The sequence below is a fragment of the Gouania willdenowi genome, chromosome 4 (genome assembly GCF_900634775.1).
Source record: "Gouania willdenowi chromosome 4, fGouWil2.1, whole genome shotgun sequence".
NCBI classification, from domain to species: Eukaryota; Metazoa; Chordata; class Actinopteri; order Blenniiformes; family Gobiesocidae; genus Gouania; species Gouania willdenowi.
In genome coordinates this window covers 18546241-18557582 of record NC_041047.1, presented here as the reverse complement: position 1 = coordinate 18557582, position 11342 = coordinate 18546241, and the positions used below count along the sequence as shown (strand labels likewise).

The 11342-nt window shown below is 37.3% G+C and overlaps 1 protein-coding gene across 8 annotated transcripts in view; it reads left to right on the top strand.

Annotated features, from left to right (window-relative positions):
- myo9b (myosin IXB) overlaps positions 1-11342 on the top strand; it is a 55030-nt gene that overhangs the window by 24263 nt on the left and 19425 nt on the right. For all 8 annotated transcript variants that reach the window (XR_003673958.1, XM_028445338.1, XM_028445343.1 and 5 more), the window contains exons 5-10: positions 5375-5469; positions 8888-8950; positions 10029-10128; positions 10444-10544; positions 10822-10951; positions 11026-11115. Coding sequence is in view for 7 of the 8 variants with exons in the window: in XM_028445338.1 (XP_028301139.1) it covers positions 5375-5469; positions 8888-8950; positions 10029-10128; positions 10444-10544; positions 10822-10951; positions 11026-11115 (579 nt within the window). In the remaining variant the exon portion in view is untranslated. The remainder of the gene's footprint in view (positions 1-5374; positions 5470-8887; positions 8951-10028; positions 10129-10443; positions 10545-10821; positions 10952-11025; positions 11116-11342) is intronic.

Below are 11342 nucleotides of genomic sequence, written 5' to 3'. Positions count from 1 at the left end.
ATTTAGGCTATTTGTAGATTTAAAACGGCTATAATGAGAGGATTGCTGAAACTTTGCACACAGTCGTTTGAGAAGCTTGTATTGCAACATCCGAAAATATGTATAACCCGTTAAGCAGCTTTCTCGGGATAGAAACTCGCTTTTAGTCTTTTAGGCTTGGAAGAAAGATTTTATACCTCGACATTTTCTTTTCCTGTTTACTGGTTTGTTTAGCACTTTCATGTAAATATATGCAGTCGATGGAAAAACAGAACATCGCAGTAAATAATTCTATAATTAACAAAGATATAAAGTGCTGTTTTCACAAATGCATTATTATCCCCTCCATAAAGTGTGGAAGGGGGATATAGGTTTGAGCGCCGTTTGTCGGAGTTAAAGGGGACAGCTTTTCTCAGAAACTGTTTAAAATAAGATAATCAAATTCTGTGTGTGGCTTCAGGGTATCAATACCTTTATGAAGGTATTGCCCTTGTTTACGTTTTTCTTTACTCTGTTCGAGGTATCTTCAAAGGGGACAGCTTTTCTTAGAAACCGTTTAAGATAGTTATTAATTTTATATTCTGATGTGGTAATATTCTTATGTATACATTTAAGTTCTTAGATTTAGGACATTTAGGAAAAGGTTGTGAGTTATAGTGACAACCAAAAAAAATGAATAATAATAATAATGAAAACCAATCTGGCGGGGGATGTTGACTATGTCTTTTTGTTTGAGTTTGCATTTATTGATTACTCAAAAGGGACATATCACATAAATGAGTAAAATGAGCCAGAGTTAGCCAAAAGAGGTGGGTTTTCATCTGGTGTCCCTGATTAGAAACAAGTTGTCACATTTTTAAGATATCTTGAAGATTATGAAGTTCAGTCTTTTACATATTTATGACTCATGATTGAATTCAAGATTATCTATAACTATTATATTTTTGCCTAATTGTATAGGTTCACAGTGAGCTGTTTGTGTATTTCAATTTCCAGTTGAGCTAATAATCGTCTGTTATAGCCTAAGGACATAATAACATCATTGTATCCACTTGACAGGTTATTTATTTGTCATCGAGGAATCATATTGTCCATAATGATTGAGAGTGTGTTTGGGTGTATGTTTGCTACAGAGTACATGTGGAAAAAGGGATTATATATTTTTGAGCACAGTATTTTTTGACTGGGGGTTGTACGATGATAAAAATAGAAATAAATCTATTCAGGAGATAGTAAGTAAATATGGTTTCATTCCACTTATTTACAAAATTAGATTCTTTAAAATGTGTTATCACTCATTCTTTCCATGAGCAAAATGTTGTAGTTGGACAAAAGGGGGTACCGTACTTGGGCCGAAAAAGTTTGAGAACCACTGTTTTTAGTACATATGTTATGGGACACCACGGACTAAAATAAGATGTCGAGACGTTGAGTTATTTCTGATGAACAGTTGGTGAGATAGCAGATGGCTTTGTAAACCCCATGGAGTGAGATAAGTTTATATTTATGTTCACTGTACTCGGCCTCTTCAGTGCCATTCCATGTCATGGCTTCAGACAGGAAGCCCCTTTTGTCCAGAACCTTTTAAAAGGAAGTGACTACGACACAGAAAGCGAAGGCGGTAGTTGGTTCTTCAAGTCTCGAGTCGTGTGGTGTACTGTTGTTCAGGAAGCACAAAGGAGTCGTGGACCATGCTGCTTGCTAAGGCATTGTTTAACTCATTCAGATGGGTAGTTATTTAGACTGGGTGGCACTGTAAAAGAGCTAGGAAGAAGCTGGCATTACTGTGGTTAAGCCACGGTTGTGCCCATGAGTCATCTATCTCATAAATGCACAGACACACAAATATGGAGTGTATTTATGTATTTACAGACAATCCCTTTCCTGTAATCATACCAATCAGAAGAGCTGAGCATGCTCCTGGCTCTGCCTATGTTAGAGTTAGAAGCAGGTGGCACACCACACAGTCTGGTTGTGGCTCTCAGGCGACACCACAAGCTCTTATTTTAATGTGGTGCCCATCAAAATGTGGGTGGGAGGAGCTTTTTAAAACATCTCCAGCTTTGTAAAATACCAGACCCACAAGGGTAGCAAAAAGGGTTCTTAAAAAGGTTGTCCTAAATATTTTACATTTTTAATTTCTTGTTTTACATAAAACTATACTGTCTAAATATCTGGTGCCCATTCTACATCTGACCTTATTTTATACCTGATGTGTTGACTGTTTTGAACTATCTTCATCTTAAATTGGCAGGAATTGTAATTTTGTGAACCAATGAATTTAACAAGATTTCTTAACAGTGCAGGGAACTTTTTTTTTATATGTTTTAATAGTTTTAACTTTTAATGAGAAAAAAAATAATTAGAAGTCGTCTCCACTAAACAGCAGCAGTAACCATTAGCAGTTAACTTGTTATCCTGTGGAATCTGAATGCTTTTTGTTATTAATGTCTTTTGCCAAAAAAATACTTTCATTTTGTAGAAACATTGGTGCAATTATTAATATCCCCTTGTTTATTGTTGTAAGAAAAGCAGCACACAAATAGATTTAAGTTGTTCATTCAAGTCTTAGTAAAAAACTACAAAATAAATCCACCGTGTAGAACAAATAGGATTCGATTTTTCAAATTATTTCACTTGTCTACATGGGTATATGGAAATAAACTAGATTATCTTGGATTTATAAATTTAACCAGGAGATAATTAGATGAATGAATCAACCATTTTTCTTCCTCTTTGAGCACAGTTCATGCACTTGTTTTGCACATCTAAGAATCATTTTTTTGTTACAATTCTGATTAGCTTCAGCAAAGCAGTACATAAAGGAGGACACTGAGTAGAAACCCACTAACATTCACTCGCTGCCAACAGCTTGTGATCGCACCACATACCGGCACATTATTTCATTTTCAATTCATGACAGTAATTATGTGCTTTAGTGTAATATTTTCTACTGATTATATGCTTTTTACTTTGGTGCTTGATTTCAAATTAAAATCCAAAATTATTGAAGCACGTTGTACTGATAGACTGGTTGTTTTAACATATGGCAAGTGAGTGTGTTGTCCTAGAGGTTGCACTTGATATTTCAGGTCCCTGCCGTTGCCTTTTGTTTATGTGAGAGCGGTCTTTGAGGCAGTTGGGTTATTCAAAGTGCTTTGTGGGCGTATCCAGGCTGTTGTGAGGTGTTGCTGTCACAGCCTTGGCAGCACCCATGGAAACATTTAACTGAAGGACATTGGAGTTGCTTCTTTCCATCAGAGCTGGGAGCTGAAAGTTAACTGGTTAAAAAAAATCATGTTTCATTTGAAATATCTATGCGGAAAAAATGTCTCCACAAACATCTAATTATCTGTAATAAAAGTAATTGAGTTTTTTGTTGGTTTTATTACCTTCTGTCATGACATTACTATTAGGATGCTTAGAATCTTTTTTTTTTCAAACTCTAAAAGCTCTTTACGCTTTGTCTGTTGTGCGTAAAAGGGGAAACGTTTAATGTACATAAGTGACAATTTTTGAGAAATGGGTTGCTAAAGAAGTCGACTCACCACGTAAAGAAGTTACAAGTACATGTTTTGTCTTTAGATAGTCCCTTAACACCTGCGGTTTTCAAACGACTGCGTTCTCTCTACACACTGCTTAAACCAGACTCTCTTGTCTTTCTTGCCCTTTTTTTCCCCTTCTAGTCTTCCATAAACTCCAAAGATAGCTTTCCCCATTCCGTGTATGCAGTTTGGTGAGCCATTATTCTTCTTCCTCATACCTGCTGGGCCTTCCAGCCAATCGGGCTTTCAGCTGGTGGGCATGTTTGAATACGAATGACAAGTTACATGTTTAAAATTCTCTCCATGATGTGGGGACCTTGGTTTAGTGAGGTTTCTCAGGGATTTTGTCCTATTGCCTTCATAGTATGCAGAAAGAACTACTGATAGTTACCCTTCTGTCAGACCTTTCCTTCAACATCTTTATGGTTTCATTTGACATAAAGTAGAAGTTTGACATGATTTATAAATATTTACTTCTAAGGGGGAAAAATCACCAGTGGCTCGTAGTATACGGTGGTGCACATGACCCGGTGAAAGTGAGAGAAAGTCTGATAAGAAGTTGCTAGAGTTTTGTCTGAGCAAGCTGAAGATAAGTGTTCACACGCATATGAGAAATTCTTCCATCATATGTCAACGATGCACTGCTCTTCATCATATTTTCTTTAGAAGTAACATGGGCTTTGTGATATTTTATTAAGATATTAATGGTAGAAAAGGATGTGGTACTTGTGTGTCTCAGTCAGACTTAGAGCTTGAATCTTTCTTAGCCCCAGCTGCGCTGTATCAAAAAGACTGCTTTGGAAAATACAATGTGGCTTCTATTTAGCATGCATTTAGTCAACTTCCTCTGTGTGAGTCTTTTGTTGAGTGTGTCTGTGTATGTATTGTCTACAACGACGCAGGTATACAAACCATTTATAAAAGGGGTGAATTAGTGCCTTGCAGTGAGGCCAACTATCTGGCTCCTCTGCCTCTGGTGGACTTTGAGTTCTGGAAAGAGACTCTGGTCCCCTGTTGCTGTTTTTTGGTTCTACACTTTTGTAAAGAATGGTAGTTTCTGCTTTTATCCTCGCTTAACTTTCTCTCTCTCTCTCACACACACACACACACACACGCACACACGCACACACGCACACACACACACACACACACACACACACACACACACACACACACACACACACACACTCATACACACTCTTTTTGCTCTCATTGGAAAAAAGAGCAGAATGGTTTTGAGAACCAGTAAGTAAAGGAAAAACGAGCAAGATGGATGAGGAGAGGGTGAATCAAAGGAGGGGAAAAGCAGACAACGAGTTGCAGATGCTTTCTCGCTCTTTAAAGACCTCCCAGCACACATTCTGGCCCAACCCCCTTCATCAGTTTTTGCTGCTTTCAGAAAACAAGATTTAATCTCTGGATTCTTGTTTAGTTTAGTTTGAATGTAGAATTGTTGTCCGATTTGCTTATTTCAGGGCAAATTCCTCCGTAGACTCTAAAGGTAGGTTTGAGTTGCACCTCCATATTTGGTTTGAAAGTAGGCTTCAGCTGAAGTTCAAAACATTTACAAATAATCACATGGATTTTGGCATACTTTGGCCAGATACTCTGTTTATTCAAACCGTCATGACTAGAAAAACATCAGAAGGTTTTTGTTTTTTAACCTGTTAATCATATTTAACAGCTTGTAATATGTCAACCTCTCATTTCCCTTAATTTGAATATTGGATTTAAAAAATCTTCCCACATAGTTTATATTATATATATATATATATATATGCAATTGTGGTTTAGTTTGTTACTTTACTTGGAGTAAAAAGTGTGTCCTCTCATTCTGTTGTCTCTGTCAGGCTTTTGGGAATGCCAAAACAGCCCATAACAACAACTCCAGTCGCTTTGGAAAATTCATCCAAGTTAACTATCTGGAGAGTGGGGTGGTCCGAGGGTAAGTCTTTGATATTCAGTGTTTTTGTCTCATGTGTGGCCAACTGTAAATATTCACCACACTCACTGAGCAAGTCAGACAGGAACATTGGCATGAATGCTTTAATGATCCCCGTTTATGTTCAGATGTTCAACATTAGCATCTTGTACCTTTTTAGCTCAGCACCTTCCTATTTGTACTTGTTATGACTGGTCTTGTGGATCTTCCTAAGTGCAAAGTGTACATCAGCCAAAACTTTCAACCAGCAGTGTGTTCTTCCTTTTTTTCTGAGCAGTTACTTTTTATTAGCAGCTGCATGAAAGTCTGGCTTTCTGGATTACTTCCTCATTTGCTTACAAGAAGAGCGGAACCACCTCTCAGTGTGGTGTAATGAAAGCGTCATGCTTTATTTTTAGATGCATCACAACTGAGCGGCAGCAGTAAAGATTGAGTAGATTGTGTAAACTGAAAATGAATACAGCGATAGTTCTAAATTTAGTCTAATAGTTTATAAATGACTAAGCTTTGCACTGTTGCGTTCTAGTGCAGGGTGAGATTGCACGGTTCATTTTGTTGACTAAAAGTATCCCTCGCAGTTTTTCTCGACTATATATTTTTAAGTGACAATGACGTAGGGCTAGGCGATTTTGCCAAAAAAAAGGAAAAAAAGAAAATTTTGATTTTCGGTTTGATTTTCAATTTTTTTTACTGCACTTAAAAATGACGGCAGACATCAGATATATTGTCAAAAGTGCAACTTTATTGCTGTGATTGTCCTCAAGAGTTAAATAGAACAATCTTAAAATAAAAGTAAATGAGGCTTTGTCATTCAACAATTTCAAGCTTTAACTTAGGTTTAAGCATAAGAGCAACAGCACGTGGTAGCTTAAATTTTCTGATTAAGAAATCAGATAACTACCTATTCTATAACATGTAACATTACAATAAAAAAATAATAAACTCTTCCCTTACGACCTCAGCATAGTGCGAATGAAAAATTAATCATGCCTGTGGCACACATGTAGCCACATGTACCCCAAAGGGTAAACAAAGAGGGGGCTGGCTAACATGGGAACTCGAAAAAAAACCAAAAACAAATATATATATATATATATATATATATATATATATATATTTGCAAAATAAAAATTGTTTTATCTACAGTACAAGTTTGATTAATTGATTAAATACATTTTTTGCCCAGCCCTACAATGACTAGTCTATGACTAATTAAAAAAAAAAAAAAAAAATACAAATACAAAGTTTCTGGCTCCTCAAAGTTTTTACAGTTTTACAAATAAATTGATAGTATAAAAACAAACAGAGTTAAAATGTTGGAGTACTCGTCCAATAATATTGTCGACCTGACTAACTCTACGCTATATTTTTTAGAATTTTATCAAGAAATAAAAACTAGACTAAAGGCTGTTAAAAACTCTAATTAATTTCTTCCAATAGTTTTCTAATTTCGAGCTAGGGCAAGTCAGTGTGAAGATGCGAGACCTACCACAAAGACATACAATACCAGATATATGATACATGTGTAAGTCATTTTCTACTAAATGCAGTACAGATTTAAACATGTAAGAAGTTGAAATTTAGTCTGCAACTAGAGCATTATGAAATATTATTTTATCTGTGATAATGTAATTTGCGCTCAAAAATAACATTGTAATAAGGGACGTAAATTACTGTATTAATGACATATCCTGCGTGAATATTCCCCAATGGCTGCAGGTGCCATCATCCTTTCTCGTTGCCTACAATAAAAGTTGTGTAATTCTTTCCGATTGTATTGGTTGAACTAACTATATTTATAGGATTTAATATAAACTCCTTGAATCATCCTAGAAAACAACCAATGATGATTTAGTCATTGCAATCGGTCTATGGTGTTTAGGGAGTGTGCCAGCTCTGCTCACACAGTTTCACTGCTTTCTCTCAGTAAAAGACTCAGTAAAAAAAGGGCTACACAGCCTAACAAAGGCTGCTTTTCTCTCTCTGTCTCCACTCACAGCCATTCAAACGGTCAATAAGAGATTAGCCAAAGGGAGGCTGCTCTTCATCTCTGCTCCACTCCCAGGCTGACGGATGTTTTAATGCTCTCTCTTTGTGACTCTCTGATTGGCTGATTCTTCCTCACTGGGAATCGAATAGAATAGTATAGAAAAATACAGTTACCAAAACAGGATATCTTTATTGTCATTGTACTGATATATACTAGTTCAGTGCCCGTAGAAAGTATGTATTGCTATAGAAAAGTGGGAGCCGCGCGGAGCCTCGAGAGGAGTGCAGCGTCGCTGGCCAGTCGAGTCGTCCGTTGGTTGTCGGATTCAGCCGTGCGGAGCTTTGACTGGAGTGCAGCATTGCTGGCCCGGCGGGCATTCCTGGCTTCAGCTGACTCAGCATCATGGGCTCGGCGCATTGCCTGACGTTTTTGTTCACTCTTTGTACGCTTTCGGCATGTTAACATTTGCAGCTAGGTGAATATAAAATTGGACTGCAAAAGAAAAACAACTACAGGATTCAGTTTTATATTGGCAAATGAAATTTATATTTTGTTGAGTTGATGAACTTATATGCTGTCATAGATGTTTAACTTCACCACTATTATCATCAGTAACTATCTAAACTGGTAATTATAGAAACTGAGCCGAGGACGCGTTGCTTTTATAGAGAGACATACTGTATGTTTTACTTCCGGTCAATTTTGATTTTTAAATTTTATTTAGAAAAAGTGCCCCTCTTTCAAAACCGGAAAGTTTTTAAAATGGGATTTTTTTTTCCGGCATACACGCCTGCTAAATTACACAGTGATTGTCAAAATGACAAACTTGTATGTGCATAAAACTTTGCCACGCTAGTCTTTCATTTCACTGCAAGTTTTAAGGACAGACATCATCAGTGTTGTTTCATGGCAAAAATCTATTCTTAGTGTATCATTAGAACTGGCGTCAGTTTTGTTTTTGTCGGGCTATCAGAAGAACAAGTCTGACTTGTAAAATGTGATTTAGGCAACTTTATGGCCTTGGCCTGCTGTAGTAGATAAATATAATAGATTTTGAAATGACACATCTCATGACAGAAAATACTGACGTCTTGTTATCCCTCAGGTCAGTGTATCAATCTGAATGTCCACGATGAGACTGAAGAACACTAATATCACTTAATGATTTGATGTGGAATATGATGTGTTTTGATATGCTTGCACCGTGTCTGATCGGACACTTTGTTCATTCTTTGAGTCTTCAAACCATCTGCTCCAACTTCCACCTCTGCTCCTCCCCTCATTCATTCATATCTTTCACATGACCTGAACACAGAAACACACACAGACACACTCACTAAATGTTTTTCTGTTTCCTCACTTGTGTACTCTGTTTGCTCTTTACTCCCACACAAGTGTCAGTGTTATTTTGTCTGTGTGTCTATCTTGCAGGGCTGTAGTGGAGAAGTATCTCCTGGAGAAGTCTCGTCTGGTCTCCAGAGAGAAGAATGAGAGGTGAGGAGGGGCGTGAAAGGGTTCGACCCCTCACCCTAGTGACCTCTTGGGGTCCAAATGTGTAAACAAAGAGGGGATCCCTCTGGAGCCTTTGATGTTGGACCTGACATTCAGCTTAACATCTCAGTATAAAGTCGCTGACTCTGAAAGTTCTTTCACCTAATCTTTAAAGCGTTCCTCTGCTTCCATTGCATTGATATCCAGCTGCTTTTTAATGCAACAACAAAATGGTTTTGATACTTTTTAATAATTGTAATTCTTCAGTAAGTTTTTACAATTGGCACTGAAAGAATGTCAAGCCTTCCTGCGTTGTTGCTACTAATTTCACTAAAGTTGCCTACAAAAAGCGTGAGGTGTAGTAAAATAAACTTTCTTCTCAGTCTGTCTGAGATACATATTGGTAAAGAATCAGTCACCATCCTTGACTAATGCATTCTGGTGACCTGAAATTAAATCAATCTTAGCAGCAAACAGTTATGTAATTTCCTTATTAAGTACCGGGTATACAGTGTGTTACCTAGGAGATAATTTACTATTGCTTTTAAAGCCAACTATATTTAGTCTTCATTAACGGAGTATGAAGAGCATTACTCATCCATTAGTTTCCTATTTTGACATGTTTTCCTGATTCATTTCCCCTTATTATTTCCCTGTGCTTTCCACCACTCCACACCATACTTTAGTTTTATTTTTGGATGATGTTAAAAAAAGGGCCCGAACTTACCATAGGATCATTACGTTTCCTGGTGATGAAACTCATTATTCTCGTGTGCTTTTCCAACAACACTGTGTAACTAATCAACTTGATTACTGATTGCACGAGTGGAAACTGAGCTCAACACGTGGAGATCTTTGTATTAGCTTGACACAGCGTGTTGACTCTTGGTCTATCAACAAGACTACAGTCAACACGGAGCTCGTAGGCACTGATAACTGCTCGGTCGGATAAATGAAGAATGTCAATCAAAACTCAATAATCACGGATAAGTGCACTTGTGACCTTTGTTTTAATCAGTTCAAAGAAAATGTTCCTCAAGTAATAACATCATGTTAGATACAGTATGTGTTTTGTTTTCAGGAACTATCATGTCTTTTACTACTTGCTTTTGGGGGCGTCTGAGGAGGACAGGAAGGAGTTCAAACTGCTGCCTCCTGAAGAGTATTTCTACCTCAAGCAGGTATAATTCACTAGCAGATCATCCTATTTTAAATATGAGCTGTACAGTCAGTGAAACCCTTAGGATAACTACAGTTAACCCAAAAGAAGACACTGTTATCCACTTTGAGACAGACATGTTTTCCATGAAGAGCGCAGAGCCTGTGCACTAACGGCTCACTGCACACGTGTGATCTGCATGTTAATGAAGCTGTCTTTGTTCTCGCCCGCTATGTTTCACTGTCCACATCCTCCTTTTGACAATCACTGCTCTTTTCTACTTGTCTTAGTCTGATGTTTGTCTCATTTTTTTATTTACTTTTTTCTTCTTGTGCAGCAAAATTTTAAGATAGAAGATGAGGAGGACTTGCGTCATGATTTTGAAAGGTTGCAGCAGGCAATGGAGATGGTTGGCTTTCTTCCTGCCACCAAGAAACAGTGAGTTATTTGAAAGGAATGTTCTCAATTTGAAATGTAATGCACAGAACATCCCCGCAATCACAGTTTTATTTGATTATCTGCTGGAAAGTCATTTCAACGTGTTCTTGGATGGATGATTGAATTAGAAATGGTTTGAATTTGCGTGATTGCGCAACGTCTTTTCAGTTTCAAACTTACTTAATTGATGATGATCATCACAGTCATTTTTAGTTACCATAAGACTCATTTGTTCCTGCTCTATTCAGTTGATGTACATTTTCTCTTTGTGTTGCAGAATCTTTACTGTACTTTCTGCCATCTTGTATCTGGGTAACGTGACCTACACAAAGAGTTCTACAGGCAGAGAGGAGGGCTTAGATGTTGGACCTCCTGAAGTGCTGGCCACCCTCTCTGACCTCCTCAAGGTAACGTGTCTTAGAGATGGATCTGGTTTGCTGTGACTCAGGTGATCACACTGATCTTTGGGTGTTTCTCTTAGGTTAAAGAGGAGCTGCTGGTCGAAGCGCTGACCAAAAGGAAAACGGTTACTGTCAATGACAAGCTGATCCTCCCTTACAGCCACTCTGAGGTACGATTAAGGCAGGTTTTTTTCATCCTTGGGGTTGTGACTCTATGTGGGATTGCCTGAAATTTCTAGTAATTGATTAAAAAATACTGATTAAAATTTTATTTTTTAATTATTATTTCTTTTCAAATTAAATCACCACATACAATCTAAAACATCTGTATTTTATACTTTCATTTTCTGAAATATAAATCTAGTTTAAATAAAATATTTGAGCAGGTGTGCACTAA